This window comes from Tursiops truncatus, chromosome 3 (genome assembly GCF_011762595.2).
Source record: "Tursiops truncatus isolate mTurTru1 chromosome 3, mTurTru1.mat.Y, whole genome shotgun sequence".
Lineage (NCBI taxonomy): Eukaryota > Metazoa > Chordata > Mammalia > Artiodactyla > Delphinidae > Tursiops > Tursiops truncatus.
In genome coordinates, this window is record NC_047036.1 from 42,653,294 (window position 1) to 42,670,121 (window position 16,828).

The 16,828-nt window shown below is 36.5% G+C and overlaps 1 protein-coding gene across 26 annotated transcripts in view; it reads right to left on the reverse strand.

The window, feature by feature from the left end:
- SLC38A9 (solute carrier family 38 member 9) overlaps positions 1-16,828 on the reverse strand; it is a 138,805-nt gene that overhangs the window by 28,925 nt on the left and 93,052 nt on the right. For 10 of the 26 annotated variants that reach the window (XR_012330685.1, XR_012330684.1, XR_012330686.1 and 7 more), the window contains exons 13-15: positions 16,463-16,611; positions 12,426-12,515; positions 29-683 (exon numbers count right to left, since the gene is read on the reverse strand). Coding sequence is in view for 7 of the 26 variants with exons in the window: in XM_033852867.2 (XP_033708758.1) it covers positions 11,056-11,221; positions 12,426-12,515; positions 16,463-16,611 (405 nt within the window). In the remaining 19 variants the exon portion in view is untranslated. Of the gene's footprint in view, positions 1-28; positions 684-8,996; positions 11,222-12,425; positions 12,516-16,403; positions 16,612-16,828 lie in introns of those variants that run through there. The other 16 variants (XM_033852867.2, XM_033852866.2, XM_033852865.2 and 13 more) reach the window with 10 other exon arrangements.

Here is a 16,828-nt window from a genome sequence, read left to right on the forward strand (position 1 = left end):
TAACAGTTTTATGTAATCAAATCTACACCTTTTTTTCCAGATGATTTCCTCCATGGCTCGTAAACGTAAGATAGTTTCTATCCATACACAGCCAAGAGAAGCATTCACTCATACTTTCTTCTATTTTGTTTGTAGTTTGATTTGTTACAACAAATTATTCTACCAGGTATCTTGTTCATTCCATCAACAAGTATTTCCTGAGCATCCATCTGCCGTGTGACAAAGTAACAGGTGTTAAGGATAAAGCAGTAACCAAAACACTTAGAGAGTAACAACTGGCAATTTCCAAACTGTTGAGTAGTGCTGGGGAAATAGGTTTGGCTGCTTTTGGTACAGTATTGAGCCCAGTGAAGTCGGTCAGGGTTGAGAACTACGGGAACCTCTGCGAACCTTAGCTTTTTTTTCCGCAGAGAATCCCCTTGAGTTAACTTGATAAACTAAACAACACAATTCCTGCAGCAGTCTAAATCTGATTAACCATAGAGCATTAATATGCTCCAGGTACTAGACAAAAGGTCATCAGAAACAAAGGAACCAAGAGAACTACTTGAGAAGGACTTAGAGAAACAACAAAATACACCTTCACCAAGATTTCGAATCAGGATTCAGAGCAGCAGGGCTGTCGGAGATGATTTAGACTTGGCCTTTGCATGATACACAATTAAAGAAAACCTTAGAACAACCTGTAAATGTGAAAAAAAGAGAACAAAGTCAACTGTAATTAAAGACAGCCTCCGAGTGTTTCACCAGCATCAGGCTAAGTTTGTCATTCAAACTTAACCTGACGCTGTCTTTTGGGCTCAGTCTGTGACCTGGGAGGTGCTGGGCCCAATGGATAGGATTAGAACTGCTTTGTGAGGGCACTGTTTGCTGCTGGGCCTTGAGCAATGGCCTGACCAGAGGATCCCTTTCTGCCTCTCACTTCTGGCCCCAGGACTGGCTTGTCCCTGCAAGCTGTCCCAGTTGGGCCTCATCTCTCAGTGTTTCAGAGCTGCTGTCTGCTGGACCTGCTATCACATGACATGCTATCTCCTAACACGGTACACCCAGCATTGCCATTGGACATTCAGCCTTAAGAAATTCCTGGAAAACTGATAAGGAAGGGAGGGGGAAACCCTTTGCAACCTGCTGCTGTGATTTAAAAGTTGGTGAGTATGGTTAATTTTGTGTCATATTGGCTAGGCTGTGGTATCAGATTATTTGGTCAAACATGGCTGGATGTTGCTCTGAAGTTCCTTTTAAGATGAGATAAACACTGAAATCAATAGACTCTGAGTAAAGCAGATCACTCTCCATAATGTGCGTGGGCCTCATCCAATCAGTTGAAGGCCTTAAGAGAAAGACTGACATCCCCTGAGGAAGAGGAAATTCTGCCTGCAGACTGCCTGTAACGTCAGCTCTTTCCTGGGTCTCTAGCCTGCCAGCCTGCCCTGCAGATTTTGGACTTACCAGCCTCTACAATCACGTAAATCAATTCTTTAAGATACCTTCCTATCCATCTATCTATCTATCTATCTATCTATCTATTTATTTATCATCTATCTACCTGTCTCCTATTGGTTCTATTTTTCTGAGAACCCTGACTACTACAGTGAGTAGAGGGCTCAAGTAAGCCTACTTTGAGCTTAGACTGAGGAAAGAGCTGAGGAGTAGGTTATCTCCTTTACTTTTTATTTGTATACATATAACATAATCATGGTTTTGCCAGAAAAGGCAGGACTAACTAGGACTAAATAGTCCTGATTTGCATGATGTAATTAAATGCATCAATAATTTGTGTTTCCATGATTTCCAGATGTTTTATCACCCACACTCACTTGAAAACCATTCACCTGACTGTACAAGATTTCTTTTCCCAACCCACTGCCATGCTTCTCTTCTTAAGCTGTACAGCCCCTCAATAGGAGGAGTCTGGCCAATTCCATGAAGTGTTTTCAGGAATGTAATGATATAATCCCCAGACTGAGCATTTGTACAGTGTATCACAGCTTAATAAGGTGTTTTTACATAGTGTTATATATTCTTCTAAATAATTATATAAATTAGGTAAAAGAGGTATAATTATTCTACCTCCCTCCATTGTGCCAAAGAAGAAACTGAAGGCCAAGAAGTGTGAACGTGTCATAAAGCTAGTCTATTCAGTGAGTCTATGGCCAAGCCAGGATTAGAAATCAGTTCTCCCATGCCCTCACATAGCACTTTTTCTTACCACCCAAACATGTGTCTGACCAGGTAAGCAAACTCTTTGCCAGATTAGAGTGCCAACTCAGCATCCTAAAAAGGAAATTTACTGTCAGTGATTTTTGACAATGAGATGAGAGGAAAGGGAAGCTGGGGCAGTGGGAATCAGGCTTAGCTAGGGCTGAGGATAGCTGGAGAGCTGGAAGTTCAGGGAGTAGCTGGTGAGTCATTTCCATTTTTCTACAAAATGAATTTCTAAAGTGTAACAAGGGACTCAAGGCTTTTATTCCTCCTTTCTGCAACTTGTCAAAATAAGTTTAATTCAAATGGACCCTATTCTGGAAAGCAATTCCTAATTACCAAGTCAAAATTAATCACTAAGTCTTCTGTGTGCTCATTCACATCTTTTATTATAGGACTAATCATATATTAGACAGGCATGTCTCCCTAACTAGACTACGAGTGCCTTAAGGGCAAGGACTGGGTCTTTCTCTGTGCACTCATTCAACTAAGATTGCAGGCACCTCTTCTATTGTAGACAATGTGCTAGAAGCAGTGGGTACAAAGGTGAACTTCCTCCTCTGGATGGTGAAATATACACAGCCAGTAATTACAATACAATGTGATAAATGCTACAATAAAAGCATGTGTGAAGTGGACAGCACAGAAAAGGGGGCACCTAAACTATTTGGGAGGCAGTTAAGGCTGATTTCCAAGCAACCTCCTGAAACATAAACATTTGTCAAGTGTACAAAAGGAAAAGGGCACGTCAGGCTCAGGGCACAGCATGTACAAAAGCAGATGGAATAAGAGAGAATTAGTAGTTTTGTATGAACTGGTGTGAGGTTCGAAAGGTATAAAGATTGTAATAAAAAGCCTTGTTTACCATGCTAAAGCATTTCTATTTTATTCTCTAGGTTGGTCCTTCCCAACCTGCAGACCACAGAATTGTTTCAAAGTTTATAATGCAGACTAAATAAATAGGTCTAAAAGGTGTGTGTGTGTGTGTGTGTTTGTGTGTGTGTGTGTGTGTGTGTGTGTGTGTGTGTGTGTGTGTGTGTATGCAGGGGGTGGCGGGTGCTTGTTTAAATGTTTGTAGATACTTTAAGAATATATTCAAAGCTATGTATAAGTGGTATAGGAGTTATAGTAGCTTTTGGTCATTATTTTTATACATCAATAAATACTAAAAACAGAAGTACTACTGTGTGAGGGTCCAAAGGATTTTGTTATATCATCAAAAGCGATCCTTATAGTTAAAGTCATGAGAAGTCAGTGAAAGATATTTTTTTTTTTAAGAAAAAAAAATTTTATTGCTTTTTTTCATAAAACATGACATTTAAAAACTTTAGAAAATACAGATAAACAAATGAGAAAAGAAACACCCAATAGTCCTAATACCCAGAGATGCCCAATATTCATATTTGTTATATAAACTTCCAATATATACATATATATACACAAATATTTTAAATTCTATACATAATTGTACTCTCTTTACTTATATTTATAAACATCTTTTTGACACTTATTACATATAGGCATCTGCATCATCATTTTAAATAGCTAAAGAGTATTCTATTGATGGGTATTCTATAATTTATCTCCTATTGTTGGACATTTAGGTTGTTTCTAATTTTTCCATTACAAATAGTAAAGAGATAAATATCTCTTTGTGTTTATATATCCACACCTTCCAATTAGGACATACATCTGGAAGTGAGTCAAAGTATATGAGCATTTTGAGGCTTTGATGCATGTTGTCAAATTACCTTCAGAAAGTTTACACCCACTTTTACACCAACCACTTGTGTATGAGTGTTCATTCCCATACCTTTGTCAGTGTATAATAATAATAATAGTTACTATTATTTTAGTATTCGACAAGTAGAAAGCATTTTAAATTACTTTTCTACTGAGGTTGAACTTTTTAAAAAACTGCTTCAAGGGATAATTTACACTTCATAAAATTCAATGTAAGTGTACAATTCAATGATTTTAGTAATTATATAGTTGTGCAACTATTACCACAACCCACTTTTAGAACATTTCTATCACCCTAGAAAATCTCCTCCACATGGCCATATACAGTGAGTCCCTGCTCCCACCCCCAGACACAGGCAACTATTTCGCTTTCTGTTCCTATAAATTTGCCCTTTCTAGACATTTCATATGAATGGGACTGTTAGTCTTTTGCATGTAGCTTCCTTCACTTTCATGTTTTTGAGGTTTATTCGTTAGCACAGATCAGTATTTCGACTCTGAACTTTTTAAATCTTCATGTTAACTTGCAGTTGTTCCTCTGAGAGCTGTCTGTTACAAAGGCCCTTGCCCATTTTTCTATTGGGGCACTGAAGGATTTTACAGAGGAGGGATATAATCAGGTTCATGTTACATTAAGAGAATTCTAGCAGCACTGGGAAGGATAACTCTATATTTGCATTTCCAATTCTAGGACAATCATCAATACGTTTACTGCATTGAATTATGCTTTATCTACCTACAATAAAGAACTATAATATAAGCTACAAAGAACTATAAAATTATAAAAGGTATAATTATTTGAATAGTTTCCTCTCCTTAAGGAGTGTCATAAAGTTCTAATTTAGTCTCTAAAAAAAGAGACAATTATGCAGTTGATTTTACTTTACTGTAGTGAAAATAGGTCCCTTCTGGGACAAAGTGAAGTATGAATAAATAAATGTTACCTTATTCTAATGTTGCTCTTGGTGGCTTGTTTTCTGCATCAAGAGCCCTTAAAATGTTCCTCATCTCTAAGGTTCATTGAATAGGTATTTGACAAACAGTATCTTTGAACTCTATTATTTCTGTAAAGTGAAAAGGAAACCCCCCTGCTGCAAAACCTATTCCCAAGTAAAACCTCTCTAAAAAAGAAAAATGTCCTATTGTGATCCCATATTAACCATTACTGAATTTGTATCCCATGCTATTTTGCTAAATCCAATTAGACTCTTTGAGAAGTAAAGGCTCAGATCTAGTAAAAGTTGCAGTTCTTAAAGGTAGCGGAGGCACTCAAAGCTTGACATATTCGAGTGCTGAAACTTTTCTTCATTACACCTCCTTCAGTCTTCTAAGTCCCGTCCCCAGAGCTGTGTGGATGATCTACCTTAAAGCTAAAAAACGTTAAAGCAAGGGATCCTCACTTGTATGGGGTTCTTCCTAATTTTGTATGTTTTTCCTTAAGAGGGAAGAACAAATTATATACCTTCAGGCCCCACTAAACTTGGACCTGCCCTGTAACCAATGACCTCTATCCCCCATCCCAAAGGTTCTTTGTAAGTTGGTCCTTTACTTCATGGCTTGAGTCTAGATAAATTTCTACAAGCCTTCTTTTAATACAGACATCCTTTTAGAAAGCTTGTCATGCAGATAATAAAGTAACAACATAAATGATTCACCTAGAGTCTCATCACTTCAACAGGTAACCCACATTTATTCTTCTGTGGCCCCTTTCAGTTTTTGTCCACATAACTTTGTGTGATTATAATTAAAGTTGTTTTATCTTGGAAAATGACCAGCTGCCCGAGTTCAGAGGGTGGGCAAGGATGCTGTCAGGGCCACATCCACCTTGTTCACCACTGGATGCTCTGTGCTTAGCACAGAGTCTGGCATCCGGTTAGTACTTAAATATTGGCCGAATTGGCCGAGAGACTAATTCTGAACCTGAATGGCCCATTTTTTTTTGGGGGGGGGGGTACTGAACTCCAAGTAGAAACGAAAAACTCTTAAAAAGTAGCAATTATTGTTTTCCATTAAAGTGGAATCCTGCCTCATTAATTGATTGATTAAACAAGTGTATATTAAGTGTCTGTTAAAACCAAACACAGTTGGATTACTTGAGATATCAAGAGAGACCCAAAGGAGGAAAAATCTGCAGAGTGTGCTCTTTCTAATCCCTATCCCAGCCCTGAACTTTATGGCCTGAGATGAATAAGGAGAATGGAGGAATTTTTAATCTTTTAAAAAGACACAGCCTTATTTTATCTTTGCAGAAGAGTTGAGAAAAATATTTTAAAAAATGGCATTGGGGAAAAAAAGGAATTTTACTTAAGGCAGGCAGAAGATTAGAGCTCTCTATTGCCTTAAATGGCTCTGTAAGATTATGACACTAAGCTCTTTGCCAGAAACTGGGCTACACTTATCTGAAGTGCCACATTCATTCTGAAATGCTCTTAGAGGGAGAAGTTACACAGTATTATTGTCCAAAAGGGATGATCATTTTAGGTTTTGGTTAACATACAAAGCATATACCTTTTTCTTTTTTTAGGATCTAGAACATGAGGGAGGGCATGTGAGACATGCATCGGTCACTTGAGTGACCTCATGTGACACATGCAGAGTCACTTGAGAAGTCTGACCCTGCTAAAGATTGTCTCCTTCTACCCTGGGGTCAGTGCTACTAGGCAATGGCATTTCCTGGCAAAGTTCAATTAAACAAAATCCCAGACTCGTTTTTCTTCAAAATAATTTTGATTTAATTTCTTCTTTTATATAAAAAGACAACAAATTACATTTCAGAGAACAGTGTTTAGGTTATGAGGTTCCCGTCAGAGCTGTTTTGCAAAACATGTTTACATAATCTGAAGTGAAGTCGGCAGTCGACTGTGAAACTGGGGCCAGCCAGGCTGCCTTGTGCGCGTTCCATTTTGGACAACAAACTAATATAACATTCTATTGTTTAGGTGTCAGCTAGATTTGGATTTTCTTTTGGACGTTCGAATTGGGATGAGAAAACAAACCACCACCACATCACCATGACCAGATTTTAAAAAGCAACAGGTCAGTGCTTTGTAAAGAAAACAAGCAGCATCAATATTTTCTGCTCTAATCAATGAGCCCAAACATTTGACGTTTTGAATACAGATAAATAAGTCAAATTTTTGGAGAGAAAATCTTATAGAATCTTTCTGTTTGTACTGCCCAATGTGTTACTGATTATTTCCCCTATTGACCAATTGTACTTTGCGGTCCAAGATTCACAGAAGTGAATCTTGCAGTGTTAAAATGCAAAGAGAACAATAAACAGTATACAGAAGCAGTTAAATACTTCTTATAAAACTTATCTTAGAGAAAATTTGCCAAAGTAAAAGCAATTACACTTTAGAAGATCCCACTTGATGGCGAATGTATCAATCACCTAAAATTTTGGACAGTTATTAGGAGAAGGCTGAAAATGTGTCCTTGCAGCTTTACCACTCAGCTTCGTTTACCTGCCCTCCCTGAGGAGCCTGACTGGAAGGGATCTGTTTCTCTTTGTCTGAAAGTGCCTTGCATTATAGTTAACTGTAGGCGTAGTTTACTGGACCACAAGTTCCTTTAGGATATGAGTGATGTCTTATACATATTTGCCGTCTCCAAAGTACCGAACATGGCAGTGCTGGGGCTCAGGACAGGCTGCCCCAAGATATGTCACAGTGGCATAGTGATTATTTTGAATTAAAGTTACTTGAGAAACAGCTGGTGGAAACAAAAGATATAAAAAACACTCTGACTTCCCCCTTCCCCATGAAAGCAAGAAATAAATCTCCCAGGTGAAGGTATCCTCCCTATACCAGGAGGCTACAAAGCGTCCTTATCACCCGAGTTAGGGAACTCAAGGCTTAAAAAGCTATACTATAAACAAATGTTGTTACTTCTTCATCAGTTTGCTCCCTAGCATAACTTAAATCTTCATAAATCTTTCTTTGTCTAAAAATGATATATGAACAACTTGCTTTGGTCACTTCGGGGGTCCCATTTCTATGAGAATTCTACACATGCAAATTAAATTGTTTTGTTTTGCTTCCTTCTCCCGTTAATATGTCTTGGGTCAATTTAATTATTAGACCAGCCAAAAGAACTCAAGAGGGATGGGGGGAAATTTCCCCCTCCCTGATCGTAGTTATTCAATTATTTATGGAAATGAGTAAGTCAAAATACAGATAAAAAAATTCTCCTAATGAACTCCAAGTAGAAACCAAAAACTCTTCTGCTTCTGCATTTAGTGGCTGTATTGTATTTGCAAAATATATTTAGCATAAATGAAGTGAACATTTCCCTCTAATACAGTCCCTTTTTGTGGGTAAATTTATTCTTTATTCCAATACATTTTTGGGGTGTGATGATGAAACTGATTTTGGATGATCACCCGTAGGTGTCAAATGTCAAAGCATATTTCTTTGCCCTTTCTGGCACAGTATTAGTATACCACATATTCATCCAGAGCCTTTCCAAGGAAGAGCTCTCTAAACAAGCTATTTTAAATTTTATAACGTCCTCAGTTATGTGTTAAATAAGCTAAATTCAAAGAAACTATAAGATTAACCACATCGGAGCAAAAAGTGAAAGAAATTTAATCAGAAAATTCAAAGAGATGACAGCAAAGAAAGTCTAAAATTAATTGTAATATGATCAGAATGAGATCTCATCTCATCATTCTAATTTGTGAGCCAGGACACACGTACACAAAGAGTTTTCCGACCAAGCTAATTAATAGGCCAAAGGAGCTGGTTTTGTGAAGAAAAACCTAAGGAGGCAAAGTCATTCAGTATAAGTCTAACATAGGATTTTGGAAATTCTAAATCAGCAAGTCTCTTAAAGAAAACAAAAAGCAAATATCGGGCTTCCCTGGTGGTGCAGTGGTTGGGAGTCCACCTGCCAATGCAGGGGACACGGGTTCGTGCCCCGGTCCGGGAGGATCCCACATGCCGCGGAGCGGCTAGGCCCGTGAGCCATGGCCGCTGAGCCTGCGCTCCGCAATGGGAGAGGCCACAACAGTGAGAGGCCCGCATAACGCAAAAAAAAAGAAGCAAATATCACGTTGCTTTTCAGTTTAATCAATAATGCATTCATTTTCATATTCACTTTGATTATTAAATGCACAAAAATATATCAAATCACTTTTCTGTGTGTTAAAACATTCAAGTATATCATTGAAAAAAGGCAATGCAACTTTGTCTCTGAAGTTTTTAAAGACAAGGGAGGCAACTAGAGATAAACAAGGATTAAGCCTGGAAGATCTCTCAAGGTCTGGCTTTTGATTCCTACGTCTCTAACTGAACAAAACCCTCAAGTCATAAAAGCACAGAGATACATTTTCTCCACGCCTTATATTCCTGTTCTAAGAGAGGTTAGCACCGGGATCCAGACACATAACGCAGCATTTTCTAATTACCTAATTTCTACCAGCAGTTTCTGCTAACAACAACAAACAACTTCAGAGAGACTGTCTCCCTCAATAAACGTAACTAAGTTCAAGTGCATATTAAGGTTTGTAGAGATGAAATGACATAACTTGAAGATTGACTTTAAAATGTTTCAGTGGAAAAGAAAAAAAGGGGGATAGGTGAGCAATGTGGCAAAGTCTTATAATTACTAAATGTAGGGGTGGGTATGGGGGGATTTATCATATTATTTTTTTCTACTTTTGTGCATGCTTGAGAATTTTCATAATGAGACTTTTTAAAAAAGAGCTTTAGGCAATATAGTTCATCAGTATAGGTATGGGTCTATGGACTAGATAGAAAGCTCTGCTAAAAAGAAGAATGGCTGGTCTTGAATCTGGGGCTCTTTACCAGGTTTAAAAAACCATTTCACCTGTCTTTCTCAAAGGAAGGAAAATCACACAAATCTACACATTATCTTGGGATGTGTATTAACACAATACACTGTTTAATGTTACCATAAAATTAGAGAAATCTAACTTTTCCAGCTGAACATGGAGGCTATATTACATGAAAGACATGGATTTAGATTTTGGTTTAGCTTTTAGTTTGAAAGAAAAAGAAGAGAGTGTTAATCAAAGAATTCAGATTCCCTAATCCTTTTCTCAGATCCAAATAGTTTTTCTTTTGGGGATTTAACCGCTACCCTGACAGTTACAGAAGTTAAGTTGAGGGGGTCTCCTTCTGGAGGTCATACTTTGAACAGAAGTAATCCTTTCCTGTGTTGAAGAAATCACTTTCACCCTCAGCAGAGAATACACTTTTAAGGAGGCCTCACTCTTTCTGGCCCCTCTCTATTCCCTTAACGCCTCATATATCCCTCTCTTCCATGCTTCCTATATTCTTCCCCACTGGTCCTGTCATCACATCCTATGCAATCCTCAGAGGTCCAAAAAGCCAAAGAGCCCCCTGGGTCTATGAGGACAATACTTGTTCCTATGCAAAATGTGGCTTGGGGAACTGGAACTGGATTAGAAACAAAAGAGGAGTCAGATAGCAACAAATTCTCTCCTAGTTCCTTTATTTTACATAAGTTTCATGACCATGGGGCCTGTTCTGACATTGCTTTTTTTTTTTTTCCCTTCTTTCTTTTTTAAAACAGAGATTAAGGGCTCACGTAAGAATTCACTCTACTAACACTGATGTCATGGACACTTCTTTTTTAGAATGAGGTATTTGGTTTACTGTCTAAAACAGTAAAGGTTTGGGCAAACTGCAGAAATGATATAGCAAGTAATAAAATAAAAGTGAATAACTGAAACATAAAACAGAAATGGGATCTGGCAACATAGTTGCTCTGACACTCTGAGAATCATTATTGTAGCCAGAATAAACACACCCACCCTACATCTCTAAAAGCAAAACCCAGCATGATTTTTCCTAGGGGCATACATTTCTACTCAGAAAAGACAGTGAGAATGAAGAGATGAGTGAATATGAAAATGGTAAAGAGATTAAGACCACTCTTACTGCCCTTTTCCCCATTCTAACACGAATTACTTATTAATGGACCACTATTTCCCTTGGTTTCAAATTACCTTAGGAAAACATTAATAATTACAGCAACAACAGCATTTACAAGTGAGTTTATGTGGAACTGTTGTCAGAGTTCAAAACACCATGAAAGATCTGGAGAAGACAGTTGACTATTTCACATAAAAAACTGAACAATTAGGTTAGCCAGGCCCAAAATAATGATGAAAATGTGAGAGATTAACTTAGGCCATGTTAGACGCTCTTCTTGGTAGAGGGAAATTATATAGATGAGAGATGGATATATGAATACAAAGGCCAGGCCACATGCTGCTCCTGAATATCTGCAAAATAAAAGCTTTTGGGTTAATATTCATCCTGCGTTTTTCTGATTTACAATTATGGTAAATATAGTACAATTTAAATCCTCCTCAGTTTGATATTACAATAAAATTGTTTTTGATTCATTTGTTGACATAAAGCATTTGAGTTTAAAACTTATTTTACTTGCTAAGTTAATATAAAATATTATTTCCTGTTCATCTTTATAGCATCTGCTTGACAAAGAGTTTTTTATTCATCTCTCAAATCTCCCTAGTTCCTCTGTATCTCAGTGATTATGGCTACTTCCTCAGAAACATCTGGAGATAGGCTTCATACCTTTGATCTTTTATAAACTAATTATAAATTCTGAGTTGTTGAAGGACTGCTAGCATCTGCTTAAGACTGAGAGTGCCTCCTTGGCATTCAGCATAATTATCAAAGATAGTAACAAAAATACCTAAACACATGACAGAGGAACCTATACTTTCTTCTCTCCTTCCCTATACTTAGTTTTCTTGAAAACAGGTTAATGGGAACTTGTAAATCCATTATATTCAATAAGCATCAGGCTAAAAGTCTCCCCTTTTGTTTCTTGCTACTTTCTTAGGTAAGGGTCTTCTAAAAAGTGACTCAGTCCTGCTTTCTACAGGTCAAGGAAATCAGATCATTCGAAATTTCAGTTTTCCGTGAGAATCTGAGGTCACAAATATATTCCCAATCTACTCAACCTATCACAATGAATTTGGAGAAAGGATATTAAGGAAAGAGCCATCTGGGATCTGAACTCTTACTTTATGACTACAATCGACACTGAAATATGTTCTTGAGTAGAAATGGATTAAGAAAGTTAGGACATAGCCTTGACATATTAGGGACATTTGAGGTACCCCAAGAAGTTATATATTATATATTAAAAACAACTTTATTTTGGATAAAGAAAAAGGAATACAGTAGAAAATTATGAGAAAAACAAAAAAGAGAAGGGGAAAGGTACATAAGGCTAAGGGATAATGGGGCTTCTAGAGTCAGGAATAAGCAGAAATGGAAGATAATGAGCACCTTAACTGATACCAGGGAACTACATTTGAATGTTACCAGTTTTAAATACTCACAGGAATTTTATACAATTATATCAAAACAACAACTACAACAACAACAACAACAGGAAAAGCATAAAAATAAAGACCAATATATGAAGGGGCAAAGTTCCCTTACAGGCAGTACCTTATGATTCCTCCTATGTTTGGGTAGAAACAGGCCATGAGCACGCCAGCTCCCACAATAACTAGATTAAGAATCAACACGTGGAAAATGCTAAAAGTTGAGAAGAGAGTTTGGAGGAAGAAAAAATATAAAAACAGGAAAATTATAACAATTAATATGAGAATAAAATTCATTATTATCATCCTTAAAATGAGAATGTCTTAAACTTGACAATAAAATCACAGCATAAATAGAAGGCAACAATAGTACTCAATACTGGTGATGGGACAGTGATACTGGCCCTTTTGTGCAATTATATAAATAGGTTAAATTTTGTAGGAGCAAACTGGTAGTGTGTATCAAGGTTCACATTCTTTGACACATAATTCCATTTGGGTGGAAAATCATAAGAAAATAATTGAAAAAGCTATTAACATAAAGATATTTGTGAAAAGACAGAAGCATCCTAGATATATGGCAGGGTAACAATTTACTTGATGGAATATATTAAAAAACATTAAAAATAAGTAATCACTGTTACCTAGATGGTAAAAATCCATCTAGGCAACTTGAGGAAAAGTTAGTTAGATTTTTACTACACAAGAAAATCTGAAAACACTTGAAAAAATATCAGAAGGAAATACACTGAAAAGGGTGTAGTGACTGTGTTATAATTTGGGATTTGGGGTAATCTTTGTTTCTATATTTAACAAATTTTGTATGTTTTACAATATTTCTTTGTAAAGTGTTTACTTTTATAATTAGAAAAATAAATTTTATTAAGGGGTAAGACAAAATGGGCAGGTTTTTATTTTTCAGATTTAGTCATTTAAAGCTATTCAGTATTTACCATGAATAGAATATCTGCTAAATAACTTGAACTAGATGTTAACAATTCAAGGTTTGGGAATCAATTCTGGACACAAATAAACATAATGTAGATGGAATATGATGCTCAAGAAATAACTCCATTTCCCCCAAAAATGATCCTTAAAAGCCAAATTTACACATCAAAGCAACATTTTGAGCCCAAGTTATCAGAGGTTAATTAATCCTAGGTAAAGATTACAGAAAGAATTAAAAATAAGGAAAAGTATTTACACAAATAAGTGGTTAGTCATCCATCTTGATGAATTACAAAGATATTCAGGCTTCCAGATCTTACTATTTATCCAGAAACTCCAACCTTAAAATTGCTTCAGAGCTTTGAGAGAGACATTGGTTGGGCCTTTGTTATTTCTATATTGTAAAAGGAATCAACTTTGTGTATTTTCCAAAGTAGTGGTTCTCAAAGTGTAACCACGAACCCCAGGGAAGTTCCCAATTCCCTTTCAGAAAGCCCTGAGGTAAAAATTATTTTCCAATCAGACAAAACATTACTCGCTTTGCAAAAGCATTGGTGGGTAAACTGCTGCCCTCTTAGCATGGATAGAGGCAGCTTCACTTGTCTGTATTCTATACTGTATTCTTTACTGCCAAACACTCTCAAAAAAAAAAAAAAAAGTTTTATTAAAAATTGTCCTTGATAAAGGAGTAAAAATCATGTTTTATTAAATCTCATACTTTGAACATACATCTTTTTAATATTCTGTATGATCAAATAGCAAGTATATAATGAAGCACATCTGCTGCATACTGAAGTAAAAAGGCTGTCTTGAGGGAAAGTACTTGTGCAACTGAGCTGGGGGACAACCCTGCCGTTTTATCCAAAGACTGCTATTTTTACTTGAAAGGCAGATAAACTATGGTTCTTCAGACTTGGGTATTTGACAGACATTTTCTTGAAAATGAATGATATGATCTTATCATTTCAAGGAAAGCAACTGGTAGTTTGTGTTGCCAATGATAACATTTGAGCTTTCGAGCAAAAACTAGAATTTTGGAGAGCTTGTATTTGCCACCATGAGAGCTCGACAGTTTTCCAATAAATATCTAAAGACTTTTGATATTAATGAATGTGGGTTTTGAAGTGTGCATAATGAAGTGTGTCAACATTTGGAAGGTCTACAGAACTCACTGAACCAATATTTTCCAAAGGATTAACCCTGATGTTATAAAATCATGCATGGGTAAAAGATCCAAAGTGTAAGATAGACCAATGGATTTTAATGTAACTGAGTTTCAGATTCAACTAACTTTTAAAAAACTACCACTTGTCAAGGTTTGGCATAGTATCAAAGAAGAATATCCATAATGATCTGAAAAGGCTATTAAAAGTACTCCTTGTTCCAACTGGGAGGGTGTATTTTCTTCATATATTTAAACAAAAATTACACATTACAACAGAACGAATGCAGAAGAAGCTAGGAGAATCCAATGATCTACTAGCAAATCAGACATTAAATCAGTTTTTTTTTTTTTTTTTTTTTTTGCAGTACGTGGGCCTCTCACTGTTGTGGCCTCTCCCGTTGTGGAGCACAGGCTCCGGATGCGCAGGCTCAGCGGCCATGGCTCACGGGCCCAGCCGCTCCGCGGCATGTGGGATCTTCCCAGACCGGGGCACGAACCTGTGTCCCCTGCATTGGCAGGCGGACTCTCAACCACTGCGCCACCAGGGAAGCCCCCATTAAATCAGTTTTAATGTCATTAATCAGTTTTGAAAGGTAAAAGGAAAGTTTTTTTTGGAAATCGTTATTTTTCAAAAATGTTATTTATGTTAACAAGTAATGGTTTTATTATTGCTTTTTAAGTAAATTAATAAACATTTAAAAAATTCTGTTCTAATTTTTCATATGTTAAATATTGATGGATATAACCCACATAAGCTAAAGTTCCTGGGGGTCCTCAAATAAACCTTAAAAGTGTAAAGGGGTCCTGAAATCAAAAAGTATGCTCCAAAGTATGCAGTCTGTAGAGTACTTGTAACTGTAGGATAAATGATAATGTCTTCTTGGTGGCAGGGGAAGAAATGTAATGTGAACACAAAAGGGAATTCCAGACTTTTTACAAGAAGAAAAAACATTCTAACAGCCAACATTATGCAAAATAAGGGCAGAAAACAGGAATAAGGCATTTACCTAGAATTTTTTTCATCTATTACTTCTCCGTATTTATTTTATTTTGGTGAATGTAAATAGAGCAGGGTGTATAAACACAATAGGAATAATATTTACTGAAATCCAATAGGAGAACTGTAGCTGCTGCTATTGTCAATGCTAGAAGCCTGGTAACTCTCGATTTCTGCTTTTAAAAGCTTTTTTGTTTTTAAACCTACACATTTATAACTAATTATTTATTAAATGAGGGGAAAGACTGCATTAGTTCACTTCAAATAAACTGGTTAAGACCACTTGTTTAGCTGGTTACCGTAAATGTAATTTTTTTCAAATTTTATCCAAAAGTTTTCTTCATTTAAGATCATTTATTCCCAATAAAATAGGTCAGGACTAGGTACTTTTTACTAGAATGAATCTATAATAAAACTTAATTAAGAGTAGGAGTTAACCAGGGGTCCACAAGGAAGTTTCAGGGAAACCTGAAGCAGTATATGGAAACTTCTCTTGGATGAGGGTGACTAGCTTTGAACAGATTTTCAAAAGGACTCACAACTCCTCCATTACCAATAAGAGATTAAAAATTACGGCAATAGTTACAGAAGCAAATAAGAATTTAAACTTGTTATGTATCTCACCTTCAAACCTAAACAATGATCATTTATGTAAAAATGCATGAATGTTAAATATACAAGTAAATATCAATAACCAATAATTAAAAGAGTTGCTTCTTATTAGCCATACAGGTCCTACATACTATTAACTTCTTGGCAAAGAGTAGATTAATAGTGACTAAATCATAAGATAAATATAACTGGTATCAGAGCTAACATAAATTCACTGGAAGGAATTAACTTTAAATCATTCTGGACAAGGGAGAGGCTTCTATTTTTAAAGCTCTTCTGGGACAAGAACACCAATGATCTATCCTTGGTGTTAGGCAAGTTTTTCATTGTTCATTAGGCAAATTTTTATAGCAAAAGGATCAGTCACATTTTAAACTGACCTGTTTGCACAGTCATTTGTTGCTTGGCACATCTTGCTGGTCAAGAGAAGAGCCCTTACCTAGGATAAACGTCACCGAAGATATGGCCCAACAGCTGGACACGAGCCAAGTAGCCTAGGAGTGGATATACAGTCATCATCTGGAACAGCAGGAATATCCTTGCAATGAAGGACAGGATGTCACTGCTAGGGAAGTTGTCTAAAAAATTCTAATCCAAGAAAGATAATAATGTTACAAATCAAATTCAGTATATACAAATTTATAAAATGGAATTTTTTCGCTTCGTTTGAACATGGGTGCCACTCAAATTGTGGTTTGTGGATGGGCGTCCATCCACAAACTGTTTGTTAACTATGATTCTTCAATGAGCTAAGTACAGAAATTGAAAGTTAAGTGTTTGGAAACTTAAAGACATTTGACATTAG